We start from the raw sequence: 27,700 nt of genomic DNA, 5'->3' as shown, positions 1-27,700 counted from the left end.
TAAACAAAAGGATTAGAATATGGAAATCAACCCACTGGCATCGTACAAAGTAAGCAGCATTGCCACTTGCTGCTGAATGTTAAATATAATTAATGATTGTGGCTTAGAGCTAGCACTAACCACATTATTCATTGCCTTGATGCCTCAGCAGCAAACATAAGGCACGGGTCAGGAGTGTGATGGGCACAAAATGCTGAAGTTACTCAGTGGGACAGGCAGCATCTCTGGAGAGAAGGAGATGTTTCAGGTCAAGACCCTTCTTCAGACTGAGAGTCGGGATAGGGAGACTGGAAATGTGTGGAAGCGTAAGGTGTGAAAACGGCAGATCAAAGCAGACGATGATTAAGGATAGGTAGAATTGATCAGTGTTAGCTGACGGAACGGTGACAAAGATGGAATAGTCTCCGCTTGCCTGGGGAAGTGTAGATCTGTCATCATTGAAGAAGCCTGACGCTACCCAGGACAAAGGCATTCCTTCTACCAGCCTAAACAGTCAATCCCCCATCACTCTCTTCATCCCTGGAGGTCACAGCATCAGCTTCCAGTGTCAGAATCCTGTCAGATTGCTCATTGCAAACTCTCAGCCCGATGTGCTAATTATGGAGGGAGCGATTTTTAAGGTGAAAGAGAAAATAATAATTAAGATGTTCACTTCCTTCTGACTGGAGTTGATTATTTTGAGTGAGGTTATGGCTGTACTATCCATGCAGGTGAAGAGTATTATTTCATCCTTCTCACTTTTAATTGATAGAAAGGCTGTGAGGGGGCAGGTGCCATGCCTTTGACCTACTTTTATGGCTGCAAACCTCACGTGGTTGTTCCTGTTAAGTGCCGTGACATTGATGGTGCATCCATGCTAATGGCGTGGGATTTAATGACAGTCATAACACTGACATGCAAGGGATAGATAATTGAGATGGTTCAAAAGAAGAATGAAATGGTCACCAAGGTCACAAAGGTGAAAGTGAATCAGGAGGTGTTCGTTGACCCTTATCATGCTGGGCAATAGCAGTGTCAGAGAAGGAAAATAATACATCATCCCAGGACACAAGAAGGCAACATATGGACACACATAAAGAGAAGCATGAAGAATTAGCCATGCAAGGACCCTAAAGCGAGTCTTCCTTCTTGCCTCTCATAAAACTGCATGTCTCCGTGGATATAAAAATGTGGTTCTCATTGTGCAGTGGAAAGTAAACCAAATATATCAGAGTAATACTATTCTAATATTAGCACAATTTGAAAGGAGAACTTGCTGCAGCCTCACCATTCCAAATATGTAACTTTATCTCCACCTAGTGAATAAAAAATATATTGTTACTTAATTCTTTATTCAAGCCAATTGCATGCTGCATATATCTCCATTATTAAAGTTAAGCAATAAACTCTGGCATAATGGATTTTAGGAAAATTTTAGTTTTCTTGGAATTGTTTTCATTGGATGTGTAAATGTTTGGCGTTTGAAACATGTTAATTTAGTGCTTTGCAACAATCCCAGTGTCTGGTTAGAAAGCTGCCAAATATGCACCGAACATCAGATAGGTTCTTATTCAATCTGCATAAAATCTAGATTTTTTATATTTATAATTGAGGATTTAACATTGATTGTAGTATAAGTAGTTTGAGGTTGGACACTCGGTGAACATAGGATCTAAAATGAGAACCATTGATCTGTCTGAATAATTTCCCTGATTATGTACCGCTCAGAAAACCCAACATTAAAAGTAGTTTTACAAAGGTAATAAAAATGGAAGTTATTTTTACTCATTGACATACATGGGGAAGACTCTTATTCATAGACTACAGCACTGCCTTTAAAACCATATACCATCCAAGCTCATGACCAAACTCGCGGGATGGAGTCAGCACTCATCTCTGCAACTGGATTCTCAACTTCCTGACCAACAGACCCCAATCAATGAGGATAGGGGACAAATAATCCTCTACAATAATCCTCAATACTGGTGCTCCGCAAGGATGCATTCTTTGCTCCTTCTACATCCATGACTGTGCAACCTTGTATAAATCTAATTTAAATTACAAATTTGTAAACGACACCACCACTGTGGGCCAGATATCAAATAATGATGAGATGGAGTACAGGAAGGAGATTGAGACCCTGGTGACCTGGTGTCAAGACAACAACCTTTCTCTCAATGTCAGCAAGACAAAGGAGATAGTGATCGACTTCAGGAAGCGAAGTGGTACATATACCTCAGTTTTCATTGACAGCGCCGTAGTGGAGATGGTTGAAAGCTTAAAATTCCTCTGAGTAAATATCACCAACAACCTCTCCTGGACCACCCATATTGAAGCAATGGCCAAGGACCAATGGCCAACCAATGACTACTTCCTTAGAAGGCTTAGGAAGGTCGGCTAGTCCCCAACAACTCTTGCCAATTTCTACAGATGCGTTGGACAAAGCATTTCATTAGGATGCATCACGGCATGGTTTGGGAACAGCTCCATTCAAGACCGAAGAAATTGCAGAGAATTGTGGAACGCAGCCCAGACCATCACACAAACCCACATCCCTTCCATTGACGATTTATAACTCACCCTGCCTCGGCAAGGCCGCCAGCAGAATCAAGAACGTCGCACTTGGCCACTCCCTCTTCTCCCCTCTCCCATCGGGCAAAAGGTATAGAAGTGTGAAAACGCACACCTCCAGATTCAGGGATAGTTTCTTCTGAGCTGTTATCAGGAAACTGAACCACCCTAGCAACAACTAGAGAGCAGTCCTGAACTACTAACTACCTCATTGGAGACCCTCGGACTATCTTTGATCGGACTTTACTGGCTTTATCTTGCACTAAACGTAATTCCCTTTATCATGTATCTGTACACTGTGGATGGTTTGATTGTAAACATTTTTATTGTCTTTCCGCTGATGCAACAAAAGCTTTTCACTGTACCTCAGTACACATGACAATAAACTAAATTCAAACTCAAAGATGCTTGAAATTGATTCTGCTTTCCATAATTCAAAATGTTGCAGCTTTCTTTAATGTATTTATGGTTAAAACAGGCAAATAATCTGAAAGAGAGCAGCATTACACTGTGGCTTCTGAGGAACCATAACCAGGTCATAAGGAATCCTTCTTTCCTATGTAAATAGGAACCATGTTTGCAGCTGACTGCCTTCATAGAAATCCTCTTCTTTAAATTCACTTCACTTTCTTTCTTGTAAGATGCTGTTTAGGCACATTATAAAAAGTGGTCCCTAAAATGATACATCACTGCTGTCAGTTGGACATGTACTTGAACATGAACTAAAACACTTCATCATGAAAATTAAAGAATTGGTTGGAAACATCATCATTTTGTATTGCTAACATTTACTAACTGAATCCATGTATCCACAATTGACAATCTTTATGGCATGTTCCATTCTTTGTAAACTGTTGTATAACTGATTCAAATTTGCCACAATATATCTGTCATGTTTAGACATGATTAAAGAGAATAAAAACTAAAGTTATTGGAAATCCACCATTGTTCTCAATGACTTCAGCTACCCTCGTTATTATGGACCTCTTTCTCATGGATTTTGGTTATAGCGGACGGAGCATCCCCACAATAATCAGACACCAATGTCTCTTCAAGAACGTAGACTGCAAGTTACACTGCGGGAGGCCATGGAAATTGACAAGCAATTGCTTCGATCTGCACTTCTGCAATGATACTCGATTAAATAATGTAACAAACAGCCTTTAGTGTTTTTAGCTTACAGTATGGCGAGTCTGGAGGCTTGTACTTTGTTAAAGAAGTTTATTGCGGCAGCAATATTCAATTACAAAGGATAACAAACGAAATTACAGACAACCATTAACTCAAACTGTTCACATCGAAGTTCTCTTCCCACTGCCTGGTTTTTGGGCCCCAAAACCACCACCTGACCTAGCTGGCCAATCAGCAGGTTCGACTCTCAGGACCAATCCCTATGGTCGCACCACCATGTGACCTTGCTGGCCAATCCGAGGGTTCGACTCTCAGGACCAATCCCTATGGCCGCTACATGACCCCCCCCCCCCAGAACCCGAGGTACGGAACCTAGCAGGGAGCCAGATTTTGCGACCAGAACGAGTAAGGAGAGGGGCTGCAGGAACCACAGGAGCAGGGGGTCCCGGATCAGGTGGAATTGCAGGAGGACGGCCCCGCCGAGGCGGTTGGCCAACCAGGACAGGGCGGTCCTGATCCAAGTGTGCAGGTTTGAGCCTGGACACAGAGACGAGCTCACTCCTGCCCCCAACATCCAAGGTGAAGGTGACCGTCCCTTTACACAACACGCGGAACGGTCCTTCATAGACCCTATGCAACGGGGAACGATGGGCATCTCTACGCAGAAACACAAATTCACAGTCCTTCAAGGCAGGCGGGTCGCACCATGGAACACTCATGACGTGAAGTAGGAACCGGAGCCAGGGAACCCACTCGCGCACGGAGGGATGCTAAAACCGACGGAACCGAGGGCTGCTGACCAGAGGACTCCGGAAGGAAATCCCCGGGCACTGTGAGTGGCGAGCCATATACCAGTTCCACGGACGAAGTTCCGAGATCCTGCTTAGGAGCAGTACGGATGCCCAAAAGGACCCAGGGGAACTGGTCTACCCAGTCAGGGCCGTCCAGCCGCGCACTGAGGGCCGCCTTAAGTTGCCTGTGAAACCTCTCCACGAGCCCATTAGCCTGTGGGTGGTACGCCGTGGTCTGCTGCAACCAGGAACCGTACAGCTCCGCAAGCGTAGCCCAAAGGGCAGATGTGAAATGGGACCCCCGGTCGGTGGTAATGACGGACGGAACACCGAAACGGGTCACCCAATGGAGGGCCAGGGCCCGGGCACAAGAGGCGGCGGAGGTGTCGGACGACGGGAAGGCCTCCGGCCAACGGGTAAATCGGTCAACCACCGTGAGTAGGTGAGTGTAGCCCCTGGAGGAAGGTAAAGGCCCAACTAAATCAACGTGAATATGAAAAAAACGGACCGCAGGGACCGCAAACTCCTGCACCGGAGGTTGGACATGCCGGTGAACTTTAGCGGTCTGGCAGGGAACACAGGAACGGGCCCAAGTGGCTACTTGTTTCCGCAGGTCATGCCACACAAACCTAGCGGCCACTAAGGCAGAGGTGGAGCGGATGGACGAGTGCGCCAGCCCATGAATGGCATCAAACACCCGGCGCTGAAGGGCGGCCGGCACCACCGGCCTAGGGCGGGGAAGGGAAACATCACACCAGACTTTTGTACCCACAGGCCCGCAAGCCACTTGGGCCAACTTCAACCCCGAAGTGGTGGACTGGTATGCTGAGGCAGTGTCTGCCAGGCGCTGTGCCTCCGCAAGCTCCTGGAAATCTACCTCGCATTCCACCGCTAAAATTGGGGAAATGGCTGGCCGGGACAGGGCATCAGCAACGGCATTAAGCTTACCCGCGACGTGTCGGACATCGGTAGTAAACTCTGAGATGGGAGTCAGGTGCCGCAGCTGGCGGGCCGACCATGGATCGGACACTTTCGAAAAAGCAAAAGTCAATGGTTTGTGGTCCGTAAAGGCCACAAATGGGCGGCCTTCTAGAAAATACCTAAAGTGGCGGACAGCTAAATAGAGAGCCAGAAGCTCTCGGTCAAAGGCGCTACACTTCAGCTCAGCCGGATTAAGCTGTCGGCTGAAAAACGCCAAGGGCTGCCAACTGCCATCTACCTGCTGTTCCAAAACCCCTCCCACCGCCACGTCCGACGCATCGACCGTCAGGGCCATGGGGACGGAGGCGCTTGGGTGGACGAGCATAGTGGCGTCTGTCAGAGCCACTTTAGCTGCCTCAAAGGCCGTCTCAGCGGTTGCGGACCACTCCAACTCGACAGGTTTGCCTGCGAGACACTGGAAGAGCGGACGCATGACCCGTGCCGCTGCCGGTACCAACCTATGGTAGAAATTCACCATGCCCACGAACTCCTGCAACCCCTTTACTGTGGTGGGTCGCGGGAAGGCACGGACAGCCTCCACTTTTTCGGGCAAAGGAGTGGCGCCGGCAGAGGTGATCGGGTGTCCTAATAAATCAATAGAGTGGAGGCCAAATTGACACTTGGAGGGGTGGATGATGAGCCCGTGGTCTTGAAGCCGCCGGAACACGGTCCGCAAATGGACCAGGTGTTCGTGCTCCGAGCGACTGGCGACCAGGATATCATGCAAATAAATGAAAACAAAAGATAAATCCCGACCAACATGGTCCATAAGCCGCTGGAAAGCCTGTGCCGCGTTCTTCAAACCGAAAGGCATACGCAACCATTCGAACAACCCGAACGGAGTGATCGTGGCAGTCTTTGGAATGTCTTCCGGGCGCACAGGAATCTGGTGGTAGCCCCGCACCAAATCAATTTTGGAGAATACCATGGCACCTTCCAGCCCAGACGAGAAGTCCTGGATGTGCGGTATGGGGTAGCGGTCTGCCGTGGTGACGGCGTTAAGGCGTCGGTAATCTCCACATGGTCTCCACCCCCCAGATGCTTTGGAGACCATATGTAACGGAGAGGCCCACGGGCTGTCGGACCGACGGACAATGCCCATTCGTTCCATCTTCTGGAATTCTGCACGCGCCACCACCAGTTTGTCTGGCGGCAACCTCCGGGCCCGAGAGAAAACGGGGGGCCCCTCGGTGGGAATGTGATGGACAACGCCGCTCCGGAAACTCAACCAGGACCGCAGCATACGGGTCGGAGGCCGCGACAACGGCCTGGACAGTCGGGCAGGGCGGGGTGGCCAGCGGTGGAGCAGCGGGCTCATCGCTGCTAGTGGAGGGTCAAAGGCCTTTACCTCGGACATCGGGAACTAGCGAAAAGACCCAGAGGAAATCTGCGCCCAGGATCGCCTGACCGACTTCTGCGACGATAAACGACCATTTGTACGTGCGGGTGCCGAAAGCCAGAGACATTGCCCGCGTACCATACGTGTGGATGGGGCTACCGTTAACCGCGATGAGGGTAGGCCCTCTCTTACCCGATCGGGCTTCGAGGTCGGTCGGCGGCACGATGCTGACTATAGCTCCCGTGTCGACCAAGAATTCTGTGTCCGTGAATCGATCTCGGACGTAGAGGCGTCGGTTCTGGCCAATTGCAGCCGCCTCTATGTACGATCGGCCGAGGCATTTCCCGAGAAGGTGCATGGTGAGCGGCAGTTGCGGGCTTCTCCACCCCATCGCAGATGATAATAACACCAGCCGCGCTTGTGCGGATCTTTTTGGCGGGGTTTTGAAGAAATGGCGGGAGTCGCGGCGCCATCTTGGTACCGCTGCGGGCTGCCTAATGGTGCCGAGACCCTGTTGATCGAACTGTGTTTTTTCAATTTGGACGCCATGAGCGCATCGGCTTTCTCCGCATATGCCACGGGGTCCTTAAAAGAACAATCCGTGAGCATAAGCCTAACATCTTCTGGAAGTTGCTCTCGGAATGCCTGCTCGAACATGAGGCAATCCTTGTGCTCACCTGCCAGCGCCAACATTTCGGCCATGAGGGCGTACGGCAGCCGATCTCCGAGATCCGGCAGGTGCATAAGCCTCTCAGCTCGATCATGCCTACTGAATCCGAAGGTTCGAAGCAAGAGTACCTTCAGCGCCTCGTACTTGCCGTCTGCAGGAGGGGAGGTGATGAACTGCATCACCCGCGCGGACGTCTCAGGCGGTAGAGCGCTGACCAGGTAATAATACTTTGTCTCGTCCACCGAGATGTTTCTCAGGTGGAACTGAGCTTCAGCATGGGCAAACCAAAGTTGTGGTTGATGCGCCCAAAACGGAGGAAGATGAACGCTGACCGCGTTTAGCTGCGGTATGCCGGGCGTTAGAACCATCCATGGTAGATGATCGGCTAGATCACGTCGGGGTTACCAATATGGCGAGTCTAGAGGCTTGTACTTTGTTAAAGAAGTTTATTGCGGCAGCAATATTCAATTACAAAGGATAACAAACGAGATTACAGACAACCATTAACTCAAACTGTTCACATCGAAGTTCTCTTCCCACTGCCTGGTTTTTGGGCCCCAAAACCACCACCTGACCTAGCTGGCCAACCAGCGGGTTCGACTCTCAGGACCAATCCCTATGGTCGCACCACCATGTGACCTTGCTGGCCAATCCGAGGGTTCGACTCTCAGGACCAATCCCTATGGTCGCTATAACAGTGACAAAAATATATTTTCAGCTGTTGAAAAGTATTTTGTATTTGAAAACAAATCATTGTTTCACAAAGTGACCACGAGATGGTTGGAGTGAAGTCCTCACTCAGTTATAGTGGACAATCAGAAAGGAAACTTGACTGCAGGTTATTATCGGAAATGGAATGTCAGTGTACAAATTCAAACAAAATAAGTTGTTACCAAAATCAATGTCCAATAGAACCTTTAAGTCACTTTAAGTCTGAAGAAGGGTCTCGACCCGAAACGTCACCCATTCCTTCTCTCCCGAGATGCTGCCTGACCTGCTGAGTTACTCCAGCATTTTGTGAATAAATCTTTAAGTCACTCTGTTAGGTTATTTCTGTGTCTGTTGTTTCTTTTGCAAGTTCAACAGATTCAGCTGGGTGGGATAATATAAAATTAGTTTTAAAATAATCTTAAAACATTGACATAAAGGGAATGTATGGCAGGCAAATATATTGGCAGCGTATTAAAATTAAAACTAAACAATAGAAGGAGGAATTTATTTAGTCAGATTAGTACGGATGTCAGAGTTTATGGGGAGAAAGCAGGAGAATGGGGTTGAGAGGGTAAGATAGATCAGTCATGATTGAATGATGGAGTAGACTCGATGGGCTGAATGGCCTAATTCTGCTCCTATGACATGGACTTATGAACAATAATTAGGCACCAATTCATGAATCATATGTGGTTTCTGAATTATTTATGGATATCACATTTAAGTTGTGTTTATCCTGTTGTCCAATAGCATATGTTGATAGACTTGAACACTTTATGTACTATACATAAATGCACCAGTAAGATCATGATTATCTTATTTTATGTAAGTTGCCATTTATATTTTAATTTCTGGAGCAACACATCTATACTGATAAATTACTTATTTTCCATTTATGAATAGATATGAACAATGATGGATATGTATATATTGCCTAAATATCAGTTAATAGCCTTTGAGAAACTTTGTCTGGTAGCCAAGTCCCAAAGCTTTAACTTTGAAGTGATGAACGAACATTAGAAGATTATCGTAATGCATCTTACATATTACATATTACATATGATCCGTTGTGCACCAATTGTGAAGGAAGTAAATGTTTAAAGTGATGCACAAGGTGACAATTAAGTAAGCTAATTTGAATTGGGTTGTTTCCGTTTTTCTAAATGTGGTAGAAGCTGCACTCACCAGGCAAGTGAAGACAAATCCATTTCTCACGTTTGCCTCTTGAATCAAGGGAAGATTGAGAAATTTACTTACCCAGAATACCCAGTCTCTTTCTGCTCTTGTAACCAGAGTACTTTATTGGTTGGTTCAGTCAACTGGTCACTTCTCCCAGGATATTAATGACAATAAATAAAGAGATGGTAATGCCGTTGACTGCCAAGTTTAGTTTAGTGATACAGCACTGAAACAGGTCCTTTGGCCCACCGAATCAGCACTGACCAACGATCACCTATACACTAGTTCTATCCTACACACTAGGGACAATTTACAGAAGCCAATTAACCTACACACCCGCACATCTTTGAAATGTAGGAGGAAACTAGAGTACCTGGAGAAAACTCATGCGGTCACAGAGAGAACGTAAAAACACCATACAGACAGCACCCATTGTTAGGGTCGAACCTGAGTCTCTGCCTCTGTAAGGCAGCAACTCTACAGTGCCCCACTGTGCCGCCTTAGTGCAGGTGTTTCTTGCTTGAGATAATCATTGGCAACGTTTGCATGATAGTTCCTTACCTGTGGTCATCATTATCTCATGATCTATGGATTGAACCGCACTTTGGGTCCAATTTAGTGACCTGATGTTATAATGGAGGAAAGTTGAATATGGTTGGGCCTCTAATGCTCTTACGATGTCCTGGCTGATGTCATCAGTATGATTCTATCACACTACTGCTTGATTTGTCAATGGAACGGTTCTTCTACATGGAGAAAACTTGATGGGGATTGCTGTATGTTTGCTGGCCAAGTCAAATCAAATGGAGTTTATTGTCATGTGCACATGCACAGTGAAATACATCTACAATGAAAATCTTGCAGCAGTGTTACAGGCATATAGACTCAGCCAACATATGAAAATATAAATCATACATAAAATACACATTAATTCTCCAAGCCAGTGAAAGGAAACAGACTGCAAACGAAAAACAAGACACAAATAGAAAACAAGTAAAAACACATTAGAAAACAAGTCCATAGTAGCTTCTTACCAAGATAAATGCTGGGAGGCCTACATAGTTGTTTTTTTCCACAGCTATTTCGTACAACTGTGACTTGCCAAACTATTTCACAGGGTGCTGTGGCAGCAGTTGGATGACGTGGTGATGAGAGATATGGTTTGGTGAGGGAATGGAAGGGGTTAAGAGTTAAATACATTACTTTGCATCTCTCGCTTCATATAAGCTTGATGAAGTAACATCAGCAGATTTCATTCCACAAAGGCCACTATTGAATTATGTTTCATGTGACAATATGTAAACTTCATGATCATTATTGATTGTACAGGCTTCTTATAAGTGTGAACATTTAATGAAGTAAAAAAAATATTATAACATCTGAAGTCAACAGCCTTTGTGGGAATTGAATGTGCCTGTGGATCATTTGTCCAGGTCACTTCAGATTATCTGGTTCAAAAAGAAATCACAACTGTTATTCCCCTGCAATTGCTTTGAATTGCACATCACCATCATGACAGCATGCGGAGCTTTGATCTGATTTGTTGGTTGTAAATTTCCATCATATGATTTCATATTTTTGTCTTCTTAGCCCCTTCTCATCCAAATACCAGTATGTACATTGTATCCTATCACAGTGACACATATATATAGATTTGCAACTGAGGCATTTACAAATGAAGCCAATAATCTGTTGCTGGTCGTCACCAAACTAATAATAATTTCTTCAATGGAAAGAGCTGAGATCACCCAAACTCACTAAAAAAACTTGTTGGACTAGGCCGAATTTGAACCTGAATGATTCAATCTGTGTGAAATTATTGCTTGATATTGCATTAGTCCAATGGAACAAGAGGAAGATCGTTTGAAGAAAACAGTGCCTTTCGTCAAAGTTTATTTCTCCAGAAGAAAATAGCTCAAAACACCAAGCAATGCATAAATGTGATGCTGAGAAGAGCTTAAATGAGTGAATTGTATCTTTTCTAGTCATCTGTTTAAGTTAAAAATATTTATTTTGTAGATGTTTGATGTTAAGCCATACAAAATCAATTTATTTTACATGAACTGTGGTGATATCGTCAAGGCTACTGCTCACTTATATATTCTAACCAACTCCATTGCTTCCCCATGTTACCAATCATCTGCAACCTGTAGGCTGAGAAGAGGGCAAAGCTTGTCGCAGTGATGGGTGCACAGGAAGATATCCCAGTTCAGAAAGAAAAAGAAACAAGCACAACTTCTTCCCAGCAGTCCACTGAACCGGCACCTCCCAGAATTGTAACAACTCCAGAACCTTCAGTCATTTCACATGAGACAGTCGAGAAGGACCCTGTCAAAGCAGTGGATGAGGAAACAGAATATGAAGTAAGTTAACTATTCCATCCCTTGCTACGACTTGGCCATTCAACTTGAGAGTCATGAAAGGTAACATATTCAGTTTTTCAGAACTCAGAAAAAGAGAACTAATACAATTCTGAAATATCTTCAGGGTGTGATCACTACACTAATTGGTCATTGGACCTTGGTGCAATGTGGGCTCCTTAGTAAGAATCAGTTTCAGTGCAGAGCACAACACCAGAGAGTCATTGATTCATGCAGGATGGAACCAGGCCCTTCGGCTCAACTCATTCATACCATCCAAGATGCCCCATCTAAGTTAGTTCCATTTGCCCATGTTTGGCCCATATTTCGAGGTGAAGTTTGATTCTCCAAATGTAACATTTCCACAATTAAGGTATTGACTGGAGGCTAAATATTTCATCACTCGAAAGGAATGTTAAAGTCAAACTATCATTAGTTGAGTGGGAAAACACCACAAATAAAACGGCTTAAAAGACTGCGGGTAAACTGAGACTTTAGGATTGAACCATGCTTGAAAATATAGTTGCAACTAAATAAAGCAAGCTATGATGCTGACCTGTACTTCACATCCAACCTTGCAACTTTACATCAACCTTAGCAAGTGTCTGAATGACAACCATAAGGTAGAGTAGGAAGTTCAGCCAGTTATTGCTCCAAAACCTTGCCTTTGATAATTAAAGGACCGGGATTTCAATCAGAATGGATGATCTGATTGAAAAGTTATCGGTCAGTATGTACTGTATTTCTGTATATTCTGTCAATCAAAGAATCGTAGAAATTTATATTTCAAAGAAAGGTCATTCACTCAGAAATAACGGGTTAGTTGTCTTTCAAATGATGGTATTCAAGTGTTTCTCTGGGTACTTTTTAAATGGATGAAAGTTTCTTTCTGTTTACCTTTCAAGCAAGGAAAATATGTCCTCAATACTGTTCCTCAACCAATTGTCTTAAACTCTGGCCCCTAGTTATTGACCTAGGAAATTAGGTTGTTTGTTCTCTGTTGATTACTCATAATTTTGCACAGTTCAGTAAGATTGGTCCACAATTTCCTTTGCACCAATAAAAGAAATTCAGCCTAAATCATAGCAAAATGCAGAACACTGAGCCCTGCAGACCCACAGTACAATCAATCTTCTCTTCACCAAAACATGCATCAGTGACCATTACACTTTACTTTCTGCCATGGTGCCAAGTTCCAGTACATCATGCTACTTTCCTCTGGATCCCAAGGGCTTTTACAATTGTTGCATTTTCTCAACGGTTTTGCTAAGATCCACATAGATTACATCTCAAAAAACAATAAACATGTCAGACGTTTCATACAAAATTGAAATCTGTTAATCGGATGAAAACTCATTCACCTGAAATGTTTAAGCCACTCCTCTCTCAATGGTTGCTGTTTGACCTGCTGAGAATTGCTAGCACTTTCAATATTTAATATTTGGAAGAGATAACAAAATTAGGGTAGTATGTTACCTGAACTGTTAACTTTTACATTCTCTGTTAATGGTGCTTGACCAGCTGAGTATTTCCAGCATTTTCTGTTTATATTCCAGATCTTCCACAGTTGCATTTCGTTTTACTTTTAGCCAGACATGTCTACCCAAAATATCCAGGCTTAGTATCCTTGATTAAGATGTGCCTTTCAAGTAATGGTTGCATATTTAACAATGTTATTCAGAAAAAGAGTGAACATAATATCTGGTTAGAACCAGAAATAATGATGAAGAAATTGGTTAATTAGAATTTTCTTTGAACCTGAGGCAGGATGAGCCCTTTCCTCTGGCAGGGGAACCTTTGTGGGGTTTAGACATGAACATCAGACAACTCCACAAATTCTGTCTATTATAGCCAATTTATGACTATAAAAGCATTCAAACTAATGAACGACGACGGAATGGCTGCAACCCTGTTTGAATTAAGAACTCAGTCCATGCATCACGAGTGTTTTGTAGAAATGTCCAATTCCTTCATTAGCATTTGCCTTTGAATTTCATAGGATGGGCGAGGATTTGGCATTGGAGAGCTGGTGTGGGGAAAGCTCAGAGGATTCTCGTGGTGGCCAGGTCGTATTGTGTCCTGGTGGATGACTGGCCGAAGTCGGGCAGCTGAAGGAACACGATGGGTGATGTGGTTTGGAGATGGCAAATTCTCTGTTGTAAGTTCAAAACGTTATTTTTCGCAAAACTTGCACACACTTCCTTACAGTGGTTATGGAAATATTTTGAAGATTACGTTATCGAAACCACGCAAAATCGCCATTTCTTCCAATGCTATGTATGATTCAGCCATCATGATATATCATAACTTATTTTCTGTTTATGTGACAAGACTTTGCAAGGACCTTCATCATTGCATCGTTCAAAGATCACTGAGATGATGATTTTTAATATATTGGCAAAGAAACAATCGAGGTGAAATAGCAAAGCATCAATATGCTGTTGGTAATACAGTGATATAGGTAACTAAACTGGTTGTGCAGAGAATTGAATTAATGGGACAGAGTTAATATTTCACAGTGTTTGGAGATATTGTTTAATTAAATAAACCTAAAATTAAAATCCTTGCATCACAATGGTGACCATAAAGTGGTTGTTTGACTACAAGAAACCATGTATTTACAAATGTCCAACAGAGAAGGAACTTTTTATTTAATTTCTCACTTTGGCAATATTTGATTCTTTGCCCAGAGGACATAGGACTTTGCAGAGAGGAAGGTATTAATCATATCCAAAAAGCACTCACCATTCTTATCCAAGCCCAGCCAATTCTCAATTTTCACTCTCCACACTCTCCCCCAACTGACACTTAAAAATAGCCCTGAAAATTGCCCAGGAGGTCATTGAATGCAACCACAATCAGAGATGGATTGTGATTAATGGCCTTGTCATTGTATTTCTAAAATAATAAAAATATTAATTTCTAGTGCCCCAGAATAACAATGGAAATTCACCCAACCTCCAAAAACACTAAGTTCTCAGTCTCAGTATGGTGAACTGGAGTAAGCCCAAAGGTCAGACTGAGAGGGTGAGAATCCAGGACATTACTTGCTAACCAGCTGAGAATAAGACCTCAGAGTAGTGGAAGCCTCTCAACAACGCATTTGCCATGGGTGTTACACAGAACAATCCCAACAGAAGGAATTGAGGAAATCAAGCAATCTCAGTTCTGAAAGGAAATGTCAGGAAACATCTGGAATTTATGGATACAAATCTGAAATATTTGTCACAATTCCACTAGGTTCCTGGTTTGTTGCAGGAAAACAAAGAATGCATGAAATGTGGTGGCTTTGTTCTTTGTGAGCCTGGAATAATAAACAGAGGGCTGGATGAACAGGAGATAAAAACTGATGAGGTAAAGGAGAGGAAAAAATATTTAACCTGACCCATTAGGGATGAGAAAGGAATAGAGTGCAGAGAACAAAAAATAGAGGGAGCAAAATTGTTAAGGGAGACAGAAATTTAAGAAAGAAGAAAGATGAAAAATTAAATCAAGGAAAAAAGAAACAGGGCAGAGCATAAAAAGGAAACTTAGTGTAAAGATACAACATGGAAACAAGCCCTTGGGGCCAGCGAGTCAACACCAACCATCGATCACTCATTCACACTCGTTATATGCTATCCCACTTTCTCATCCACTTGGGCAGCACAGTGGTAGAGCTGCTGCCTCAGAGTGCCAGAGACCCGAGTTTGATCCTGACCTCAGGTGCTGGCTTTGTGGAGTTTGCATGTTCACCCCGTGCCTACGTGGGCTTCCTCTGGCTGCTCCGGTTTCCTCCCAAAGACTTGTGGGTTTCAGGTCACTGGAAATTACCCCTCGTATATAGATAGTGGATGCAAAAGTGGGATAATACAGAACTTGTGTGAATGGGTGATCGATGGTCGGCGTCGATTCGGTGGGCCGAAAAACCTGTTTCACGTGATACTTTTAAGCTTTAAACTAAACTAAACTTACCACACATTAGATGCAGTTTACTGAGGACAGTTAACCTACAGATATGCAGAAGATGTACCTCTAACATTGCTGTTGAACACTTCTGGACTCCAAGTGACCCAGCAAAGATCTTAGCGCGACACTGAGAAATCATCCGGAGTGAAATTTCTCGGCGACAGCTGGCTTATCGCCAGGTATCGTTGCTTATTGCGGGCGCTGTCGCATGCTATCCCCAGGTTTGCTAGGTTCTCTTAGATGCATTTAGAAGCACATAATATTAAAATAAGAAAAGTCATTTCAAAATACCATAAAATACTTGTGCTTAACCAATTTATTTACCGTCAGGACATTTGACAGGTAGATTGGAGGCGACAGGTTGACGGTCAGGTAAGCGTGGGAATTTTTGCAATGTTTATGGCCATCAGCGTTCACATGTAAAGTAGGCTCCCAACCCAGATATGCAACCCAGAAACCAGATATGCATCTCCCGTACATTTTCAAAGAATGCCCAGAAACTTTTCACAAAAATCCATTTAACCACTTTTAAAATTAAATTTCTTAATACTCCTATTAGTAAACTGGAAGTCAATCCAGTTTATGTCTTGTTACCGTGAAGCTTGGTTTTCAAGTAACCCAGGCAAGATGTTATATTTCAAAACTCTCAAGTACTTATCGACTTGTCAGTGATTTCAACGAAAATTAGGACACCGGAGAAGCATTGACAGCGTGGGAATTTTGCGATGTTTCCGAAGACGGTGTAATCTCAACCTGGCTCGGCATTGTCGTGGTCATTGTCGTCGGGTAAAAGAAAATTTCGGCGAACTGCTACGACTTTGACAGTTGCCGGCAGTCGCCTAAAAAATCGCCTAAGTGGGACAGGCCCTTTAAACTTTTCCAGTTGTGCTCAACTCACACATACAAAAATACTTAGGTAAATCACCCAAAATATAATACGTAAGCAAAAGGAAAGCATGCAAAACATTTGGTGGTGATTTTAAAGTTCTCCTGTCCTTGTTCTCTGACAACCAAGCAAATCAAAACCCTCAATATGTGAGGTATGTAAATGAAACTTCAACACGTACAGTGACCCTTACGATCATCGATACCAATGTACTCAAGTAGGTTTGGGAAACGTTAATATCAGTAACACACTACTGATCAATTTGGTTATTGAGTACTATTACTGAAAGTTTATTGCACATGTTTGTCATCAGAAATGTTCTGAGTTGATCAATCGCAGTCCCCGATCTTTGGTCAATGCTTGCTGGCTGGGTGTCAGTGGGGAGAGAAGGCAAGCAAGCCTTGACCAAAGATCAGGAACTGGTGTTGACGAGTTCAGCAGGATAAGTGGGCAGAAAGAAAAGGCGAATTAGGAACCAAGACTGGAGCTGGGAGAGAATTTGGAGACTGGCGATTGCCTGGGGTGGGAATGGCCATCAATGTGACAGATATGCTGTTGCTCTAGTTCAGGTAGGCCTCCAGAAGTGGGCAGCATTGTGGCACAGCGATGCAGTTGCTGCCTCACAGGACCCGGGTTTGATCCTGACTACGGATGCTGTCTGAACGGAGTTTGTATGCTCTCCCTATGGCCTTGTGGTTTTTCTCGGGTGCTCCGGTTTCCCCCAATACTCCAAAGACATATGTTTGTACGTTAAATGGCTTATGTAAATTGTCTCCAGTGTGTAGGATTTTGCTAGTGTACGGGTGATCACTGATCGTCACGGACTTGGTGGGCTGAAAGGCCTGTTTCTACGGTGTATCGCTAAATTCTAAAGTCTCTAGTGAAATTGGACAAGGCCTCAGTCTGAAAGAGCGGTCAGATGGGGTGGATTAACTGAGATTAGAGGAAGAGAGAAGGATTGGAGGAAAAGTATAAAACTCTCCTGATAGGGGTTCCAATCCAGTGCTACATTATTGAAGCCAAGTTGTTTCAGAAATGCCCTGAGATGGGCACTCCTGCAGCACCTTGGTCTAACTTCTTCCAAGATGTTTTTAAAGTGCTTTGCATGAAGTCTGGCGTTATCATGGAGGAGACTGAAGTGAGACTGTGTCAGACATGGCAAATTACACCATAGCATTTCTGATTGACTTTCTGGATTATGCAAAGTAACTCAGAAATGATCTTTATCATTTTGTATTCTGGTAAAATTGCCTTTTCAATTCTAAGAAATAAATGAATAATATAGTATTGTACAATTGAATATCTAAACTGCAAAGTTTCAGATGTTTCTTTTTCTGAGGGCTGTAAACGGGCATTTTTTTGTGAATTCGTTTAGTTTAGAGATACTGCGCGGAAACAGGCCCTTCGGCCCACCTAGTCCGCTCCGACCTGCGATCCCCGTGCGTAAATAAGTCTTCCTTTCCTCCGTAAGATTCCTCTCTCAAGCAAGAGCAATAAAATGGATTAATTAACCCTTAATCTCAATCTTGTTTGTTAGATTTTGATATGGTTAACATTGGAACTGCATTTTGTGTAAATAACAACACCCTTGACTTTCAGAAAGTTCCCTGTTTACTGCGCACTTGAGTGTTTTGGAGAGCAACAATGAAGTGCTTGGTAAATATGTCTGTTGTTCATTCCTTTCCATCTCACATTTTGAAGTACATAAATCATGAAGTGTGTGGATGAAAGGCCATGTGTATTTTTGCCAATAATTTTCAACTCCCATTGAATTTGTTCTTCTCTGATTTGACAGGTCTGTGTAGAAAAGCTGATGCCTTTGAGTACTTTTTCTACTGCCTTTCACCAGCCAACCTATGGCAAACAACCTATGTATAGGAAAGCAATTTTTGAAGTCCTACAGGTATGAGATTCCATTAATCGTTATGTGCATTCCTTTCTCAGGGCAGTGTACCAGGCTAAATGTATTTTTTAAATATCTATAATTATGCATTTCAGTGATAACCTTCGGACATTTAGGCTTACATTTAAGGCTCACATTTCAAGACTAAGACTCTATTTAATCACAGCTAAGTCATTAGGGTCTGCAACACAAATCTATGTGGTATGGGGAGAAGGCAGGAACGGGGTACTGATTGAGAATGATCAGCCATGATCACATTGAACGGTGGTGCTGGCTCGAAGGGCCGAATGGCCTCCTCCTGCACCTATTGTCTATTGTCTATTATCTATAAATAGATAATAGGGTTAATGCTAGGATCCCAGCTTTTCATGATAAATATCTACAATTTGGTTGAGGGGATAAAATATCATTTTCCAAATTTGCTAAAGATAATAACTTAAGTGGGGTTGCAAAAGCAAAGGAGGACGAAACAAGGCTTCATGGAGTTTGGAACATGCTGAGTGAGTAGATGAATGAGTGAGTGAGCTTATTGTCATAGAGGGTGCAATGAAATCTTTGTTCAAGTGAAGCTCACAATGTAAACAGCATACATATAGTAATGATAAATACAATGATATGTGCTAAACTGCCATATTTTCCAAAATTGGAGTACGATCTGAGGGGTCGAAACAAAAAAATCAAAATATATATACAGAATAACCGAATTAGGTAGATTTAGTAAATGTACATGGCAGCACCTTTGGGAAAGGGGGATGAAAGAGGAGATTGGTTCAGTAGTCTGTTAGCAGCAGGGAAGAGGCTGGTCTTAAGTCTGGTCATTTGGACTTTCAAGCTCTTGTATATTCTTCCATGAGAAAGAAGAGAGAAAATGCAATGGCCAGGGTCAATACTTCCAACCTGCCTGATGCAGGCAAAGGAAGTGACAAGCCTGTGATGGACTGCGCTGTTTCACTGGTGATCGAGCTGAGCAGTTGCCACACCAGTCGGAAGTGCATCCTCTCAGAATCATTTCAAAAACATATCTGTGGACTTCAGGGAAATCCTGGATTGCCAGATGCCTAAAAAAGTGACTATGCTGATGCGCATTCATGATCACCATATCAGTGCGAAGGAACCAGGTTAGGTTGCTGGCGATGTGGATGCCTAAGAACATGAAGGTGTTGACTATCTCTACAGCAGGTCTGTGGATGAGTACAGGGTTGTCTTCACCACTTCCTTAGGTCAGCAACTAACTCTTCCATCTTGCTGACATTAAGGGCTAGTTTGTTGTCCTGACACCATGATGCAAGGTTCTCAATCATAGTGGATAGAATATAATGTGAAAGCATCAACTTTGATGCATATCACAGAAACACAAAACATTATATAGTGGGTAATTGTGTAGTGTTCATATTCAGAGACCTGGAAGCTTCTATGAAAATCATCGAAGGACAACAAGCAATTGATTTGAAGGATAAATATTATGTTAGCCTTAATTATAACAAATTTGAATACAGGAATTTTTATTGCAATAATATAATGGAATATGGTGAGACTGCACCTGAAAATGGTGTACAGTTTGACCTGTTTGCCTAACAAAGACTACTCTTCCAAAGAATGTTGGGTTTACTTTATGAAACCTTAAAGACAATGCTGTCTACAGCCATCTCACTTAAATGACGGTGACTGTACTGGCAATTAGACTGGATCAGCTAAGCTCACTGGCAGTAGAGCTGCCAGAGGAAGTCATCGACCTTGTAAATCACCAACTCTCAGGCACAGTACACCTCAAGTCCAACCTGCTTAAACACAGACCGATAAAACATCTAACATGATTATTCTGATCACTGCCTGGCAGTTAAAGAAGAACTAAATTCATTTTAGAACATGGGCTTCACAAGGGAAGAATTCCCAGGGTCTTTATCTGGACACATTTCAGTGTTACAGGGAGCTGATATTGACTGCACAGGCTGACAGGCCTCATTCTCTGCTGTAATAGCTCTGTGAGTACAGGATTCTGCCTGAACACAGTAAATATCAGTTACCAATGTGCAAATCACTGAAGACTGTACTTAGTTTGCTCTCATTGTTACATGGGATGTGGCAGGAAGACTCCTTTACAGGTATTTCTGATTTTGCAATCGTTGCTGAGCTTAGATGATCCATACTCCAGAAAATCCACACTCTGCTCTCTCGCCAAATGGAAGCACAGGTGTGAAACACACGAAGACTGCATTCTGACCAGAGCATGGGGTTCTAATTTATTTAAATCAAAGGGATGCGTTTTAGCAAGATAAAGGCTGAAAACATTGTTAATGAAGCTGGCTTAGACCATCACAGAGTTTAGATGTAGGAAGGATGTATTGGCATTATATCAGGATACAATTAAAAACATTGTTTTGTTATTCAGGCAGATCTTACCACACTTGAGTGCAATTATACCATATATCAAAGGCACAGCTATTGGGTTCATTCCTGACATCTGGTGTTGTCTGTGGAGAGTTTGCATGTTCTCCCTTTGCCCATGCAAAATGAGGACTCAGGTTAATTGACCATTGTAAATTGCCCCAGTGTGGGTCAATGTTAGAATCTAGGGGGAGCTGGTGAGAAGGTGTATCTGGGTGCTTGATGCATGAACTCAGTGGGCCGAAGGATCTGTTTCTGTGCAACATGAATGAATCAATGATGCCCATGACTTCATTGAGTGGCTGAAAATTTGTGGGAGTCACCATATTTGCCGATAAATGCCACTGCCCAAGAACAAAGAATTAAGTCGGTATTTTCTTGAGCATGAAAGGAAAGAAAGCAATTGGCATTAAAATTTAAGAGGATAACATGTTCATTTCAATTAAAATTATTATCTCTGTTGAATTACTCACAGTTTTTTCTCACCTGTATGATGATTTTTCTTTCACATTGAAAAGCTTTCAGCATTGACCTAAATTTCATTTTAACATTAACAAAGGCATTTTTTTCATTGAAATTTATATAAAGGTATATTGTTCTAGAGAACAAAAGAATGTTTGTCTTTGTCAGCATAGTACTCTAAGAATACCTGAACAATCATTCATTTTAAGTACATAAAAACAGTACATCATAACTTAAATTTCATATTGCTCTTTACTCTTTTTAGCTTCCTGCCACTGAAACTTGCCCAAATGGTGTGAAAAATTGATGACACAGGGAATCATAGGTCTGTCTTAAACCTGAATGTTATCATGGTTATCACAAGCGACAATATGTGTAGGAATCTGAGATTTGCACAGAGATGCAAACTATGCTTTTCAGCTACTAAGGTGCTACAGTGTACTGATTCTTCAATGCATGACTTCCAGGTGGCAAGCAACCGAGCAGGTAAACTCTTTCCAGCTCAATCTGGGAATGATGATTTGGACACTGCCAAAGGTGTGGAAACCCAAACCAAGCAGATGATTGATTGGGCTTTGGATGGTTTTCTACCCTTGGGGCCAAAATGTTTGGATCCACCTGAAGGTAAGATTGAGCATGGATGGGGATGAAGTCAGTCTCATTGCCAACTGCATGTGCAAGCTTTTCATCCCAGTAAATGACAGCATTTCCACATCTGTATTGGAACAAGTATCTACCAGAAAGTATACTTCAAGGGGGATATAACCTGAAAGATAACTTGCATGTTAAAAGGACAAAAGAGGTGGGGAAGATGCTGGAGTCAATTATAAAAGACGAAATTGCGGAGCATTTGGATCGCAGTAACAGGATCGTTCCGAGTCAGCATGGATTTACGAAGGGGAAATCGTGCTTGACTAATCTACTGGAATTTTTTGAGGATGTAACTAGGAAAATTGACAGGGGAGAGCCGGTGGATGTGGTGTACCTCGACTTTCAGAAAGCCTTCGACAAGGTCCCACATAGGAGATTGGTGGGCAAAATTAGAGCACATGGTATTGGAGGTAGGGTACTGACATGGATAGAAAGTTGGTTGACAGACAGAAAGCAAAGAGTGGGGACAAATGGGTCCCTTTCAGAATGGCAGGCAGTGACTAGTGGGGTACCGCAAGGCTCGGTGTTGGGACCGCAGCTATTTACAATATACATCAATGACTTGGATGAAGGGATTAAAAGTACCATTAGCAAATTTGCCGATGATACAAAGCTAGGTGGCAGTGTGAACTGTGAGGAAGATGCTATGAGGTTGCAGGGTGACTTGGACAGGTTGTGTGAGTGGGCGGATGCATGGCAGATGCAGTTTAATGTGGATAAGTGTGAGGTTATCCACTTTGGTGGTAAGAATTATTATTATTATTATTATTTGAATGGTGTCAAGTTAGGAAAAGGGGACGTACAACGTGATCTGGGTGTCTTAGTGCATCAGTCACTGAAAGGAAGCATGCAGGTACAGCAGGCAGTGAAGAAAGCCAATGGAATGTTGGCATTCATAACAAGAGTAGTTGAGTATAGGAGCAAAGAGGTCCTTCTGCAGTTGTACAGGGCCCTAGTGAGACCGCACCTGGAGTACTGTGTGCAGTTTTGGTCTCCAAATTTGAGGAAGGATATTCTTGCTATTGAGGGCGTGCAGCGTAGGTTTACTAGGTTAATTCCCGGAATGGCGGGACTGTCATATGTTGAAAGACTGGAGCGACTAGGTTTGTATACACTGGAATTTAGAAGGATGAGAGGGGATCTTATCGAAACGTATAAGATTATTATGGGGTTGGACATGTTAGAGGCAGGAAACATGTTCCCAATGTTGGGGGAGTCCAGAACCAGGGGCCACAGTTTAAGAATAAGGGGTAGGCCATTTAGAACAGAGATGAGGAAAAACTTTTTTAGTCAGAGAGTTGTGAATCTGTGGAATTCTCTGCTTCAGAGGGCAGTGGAGGCCAATTCTCTGAATACATTCAAGAGACAGCTATATAGAGCTCTTAAGGATAGCGGAGTCAGGGGGTATGGGGAGAAAGCAGGAATGGGGTACTGATTGAGAATGATCAGCCATAATCACATTGAATGGCGGTGCTGGCTCGAAGGGCCGAATGGCCCACTCCTGCACCTATTGTCTATTGTCTATTAATATTCTCATGATAATCTTAAAACTCTAGTGAGATTGCAGTAAAGAAAACATTTAAAATCCTTAATGGCCTTCATTGTTGAATTGGTTCTACATTAAAATTCTTCATTGACAGTTTATTTGCTCAGTCACAGGTTTGACGTGTAGTTTCTTACATTCATTCTGAATCCTCAATGTAGTATGGACCTGAGAACCCATAGCAAATGCAAATGTTTACTGGAAGGTTGGAGCAATTCTTCCATTAACTATCTCCAAAGCATTCAGTGAATATGAAGGGCTTACTCCAAATCCACATGGTTTATTTTAGCATTAGTTTGGTCCTCTTCTTGCGTATGGCATGCACAGTCTAAAGTTGTAAGTCAAGGGTAGACATCCAGGTCAGGGCCGCATCAGTTGCTGGGTGGACGGCCTTGATGCCACCAGGGAAAAGCCTCAGTGAGCAGTCATTTGCGATGTGTGGGATGGTCTGATCTGGATATCCGCAGTCGCAGGCATGGTTGTCTGTCATCCCTCACTTGTGCAGGTGATGGGCTGTTCTTGCATGGAGGGTGCGAATCCTGTTCAGGGTTAACCATTGCTTGTGATGGAGGTCAAATCCCGGTGGTTTCACTGTGGGGTCTGCGATGACCTCTCTGTTGTTGGTGTTGGCATCTTTCCAGGCTCTGCACCACTCAGTCTTGGGGTAAAGTCTTCCAGGGATTTGGCTGAAGATCAGAAGGGTTTGTGGGACCAGGCACATGTTGGGCAGATTGTTCAAGTCAGCATGGATGGGAAGGTCAGGGTTAGCCTCGATTGTGCACCAATCTTTCAACATCCTCTCCCTCTGTGTATGCTGGGAGGGGCGATGTGAGAGAGGACAGGGAGCCACTGCAAAGGTGTTTACTATTACTATTTGGGTACTTTTTTGCAGAGAGTACTTTTGGTTGCAGAAAAGCTATCCTTTCATTATTCTGTGCAATGATTGAACAATGCAAAAATTCCAGAGATTATACATTTACTTACATAATTCTGGACTCGTGGATATATATTAGTTGGAAACCAAAACACAAACCTTTTTTTAACATACATATTCAGTAGAGCATTGGCCCTAACAAAGCAGCAAGGCCTTAAAATCAAAGGAATCAATAATATTGTGGACATACTCAGAGTATCTTATTGGTTCACATTGATTCTATTGATCATAAGTAAAATGGTAAAGTTATTCACCCACTGAATAATGTAGGTAAATGATAGTCATCAGTGGAAGGAGAGTTTGAGACCTGAACGATGGTCAAGTCAAGTCAAGTCAAGTCAACTTTATTTGTCACATACATATACAAGATGTGCAGTGAAATGAAAGTGGCAATGCCTGCGAATTGTGCTAAAACTACAAAACAGAATAGAAAAAAAAAAAATTAACACAAAAAATAAATTAATACAGTAAATTAAATTAGTCCCTGGTGATATGAGAGTTAACAGTCCTAATGGCCTGTGGGAAGAAACTCCGTCTCATCCTCTCTGTTTTCACAGTGTGACAGCGGAGACGTTTGCCTGACCGTAGCAGCTGCAACAGTCCGTTTCTGGGGTGGTAGGGGTCCCCCATAATGTTGCTGGCTCTGGATCTGCACCTCCTGATGTATAGGTCCTGCAGGGAGGCGAGTGTAGTTCCCATAGTGCGTTCAGCCGAACGCACTACTCTCCGCAGAGCCTTCCTGTCCTGGGCAGAGCTGTTCCCAAATCAGATTGTGATGTTTCCGCACAAGATGCTTTCTACAGCCCCAGAGTAGAAGCACCGAAGGATCCTCAGAGAGACTCTGAATTTCCTCAACTGTCTGAGGTGGTAAAGGCGCTGCCTTGCCTTACTCACCAGTGCGACAATGTGTGTTGTCCATGTCAGATCCTCTGTGATGTGGACTCCCAAGTATTTAAAACTGCTCACCCTATCCACAGTAGACCCATTTATCTCCAGTGGCGTGTACGTCCTCGGATGTTGAGCCCTTCTAAAGTCCACAATCAGCTCCTTAGTTTTTGTGACATTCAAGAGGAGGCTGTTGCCCTGACACCAGAGTGCCAGATCAGCCACCTCCTCCCGGTAGGCCTTCTCATTATTGGAGATCAGGCCCACCACCATAGTGTCGTCAGCAAACTTGGTGCGGAGGAAGGTAGGTGAAAGATGTTCATTGGTTGTTGTTGGTAACAGGAAGGATGACAGAAGAAAAAAATGTTTTGTGGAGTTTACTACTCCCCCTTAAAGAAGAGTGGTGGGAAGATCTGCTTGATAATGAAATCACATTGCCGATGATAGATATCTGCCACTAACAGTTACTGCATATACTCAATTCCACCTGAAAAAAATGGCAAATACATTTCAAAAGCTATGTTAATCAATGTTGTCCCAATGTAGCTGGTAGAAATATTCTATTTTAGTTCAAGATTTATTTTATTACTCTAACCTGTGGATATTAGCCTTTCACCATAAACATAAGAATGGCCCGGGATTCCAAAGATGTAAACATATAAAAGGGGGGGACAAAATTGCATTGAAAATTCTTCTGGAACTTGGTATTATTTACAGATTGGTAGGTCCACCTTAGATTTCCCTGCATATCAGTGGGCAATTTAATGTACCTGACGTGATAACAATGGGATAATGTGATCCTTCAGAATGTCCACGATCTTGACAAAATAAGCTGGATTTGCCTTTATTTCCTGACTAGGAGATGTGTTAAATATGACTCAGTTTGGTACATGTCATAGTTCAGTGTTGATTGGATTTTTTTTTAACAGTGTCATGCTGTGTTTTGGTACATCGTATCCTGAGCGTCTTCCTGCTCTGGCTCCATAATCAATAATGAAGCGATGGGGGGTAGGAGGGGGGGGGGATTCCTCGTTAAATTCTGTATCATTCCAAACATTAGATCAAAATACACAATGTAAAATGGCTGATTATGTAATAAAACTGAATGAGCATACTTTAGTTTAGAAATGCAGTTTGAAAACAGGCCCTTCGGCCCACCACATCCACACTGACCATTGATCACCTGCACACTAGTTCTATCATACACACTAGTAACAATTTACAGAAGCCAATTAACCTACAAAACTGCACAGCTATGGAATATTGGAGGAAACCAGAGCACACAGATAAAACCCACATGGCCACAGAGGGAACATACAAACTCCATACAGGCAAACTTCATAGTCAGGATCGGACCTGGCTCTCTAAGGCAGCAACTCCACCGCTTCCAGTTGCCATAAACGAGAAACGGGGATTGGGTGACAATTTTGGAAATTTACATCGTATCTTTAATAAATTTGATAATAGAACCCTGAACATCAATAAACAGTGCCTTTAATTTTATTTTCCAAATACTCAAGAAGGCATCAAATTGGAGGGTAAATTTGCAAAGTAAAAACTCCCTGTTAATGACCTCAGTGGAAAAGGAATTCAAGCAGTGTCTAACAGGCAGATGTCTGACACAGCCTGTTGAGGTCAACCCTTAGCAAAGTGGTAATGAATATCACTAAATCTCTCAGAATTCCTTCGCTTTGCAATATTGTCCTCTGTAGTCTTTAGCTGATTTTGCATTGTCTCAAGTAACAAGAATGGTATAAAATGTAATATATTTGGTTTTCAGAGGAGCGAAATCCTTACAAAGAGGTTTATACGGAAAGTTGGTTGGAGCCTGAGGCTGCTCCTTACCCTCCACCTCCCCCTGCCAAAAAACCAAGAAGAAGCACAGAGAAGCTAAAAATCAAAGAAATCATAGATGAGCGAACTCGAGGTACAAATTAGTGCTTTCTTGTGATTTTTGTCATATGCATGTGTTAGATTGCAAGAACTCACATTGTATCAATTCAGAAAGCAGAAAAAAAGAAGATTGATATGGTATCCTCAAACAAACTTTAAGAGAAATAGATAATATAAACCTATTTAGGAATTAAAAAACACATTTATACAATATTTCTCCTTTACACTCTTATGAAAACTGATACTTTCACAATGGAATATTTGGCTGAAAGTATGTCATTATACATTCACAATAGTTACTTCCGAAAGGTATGTGTAAATTATGCACCAATTGCACCCTCTCTTGCCTCTTAGATTTCAAGCCATTGAATTATTTAGGTTTGAGGCATAGAGTCACACAGCCTGGAAACAGGCTCTTCGGCCCAATTTTCCTATGCAAACCAAATTCAACTCTATGATAACTCATTGATATGCAAAAAAAAATACATTTCTTTCATA

The 27,700-nt window shown here is 42.8% G+C and overlaps 1 protein-coding gene across 9 annotated transcripts in view; it reads left to right on the top strand.

Annotated features, from left to right (window-relative positions):
- The window catches only part of dnmt3aa (DNA (cytosine-5-)-methyltransferase 3 alpha a), a 361,546-nt gene that overhangs the window by 263,422 nt on the left and 70,424 nt on the right, over positions 1-27,700 (top strand). For all 9 annotated transcript variants that reach the window (XM_078399368.1, XM_078399367.1, XM_078399366.1 and 6 more), the window contains 5 exons: positions 11,506-11,715; positions 13,712-13,870; positions 18,342-18,449; positions 21,764-21,920; positions 27,090-27,236. In XM_078399368.1, the coding sequence (XP_078255494.1) occupies positions 11,506-11,715; positions 13,712-13,870; positions 18,342-18,449; positions 21,764-21,920; positions 27,090-27,236 (781 nt within the window). The remainder of the gene's footprint in view (positions 1-11,505; positions 11,716-13,711; positions 13,871-18,341; positions 18,450-21,763; positions 21,921-27,089; positions 27,237-27,700) is intronic.

This window comes from Rhinoraja longicauda, chromosome 5 (genome assembly GCF_053455715.1).
Source record: "Rhinoraja longicauda isolate Sanriku21f chromosome 5, sRhiLon1.1, whole genome shotgun sequence".
Classification (NCBI taxonomy): Eukaryota; Metazoa; Chordata; class Chondrichthyes; order Rajiformes; family Arhynchobatidae; genus Rhinoraja; species Rhinoraja longicauda.
The sequence above is the reverse complement of the archived record's forward strand: the minus strand, read 5'-3'. Positions and strand labels throughout refer to the sequence as shown.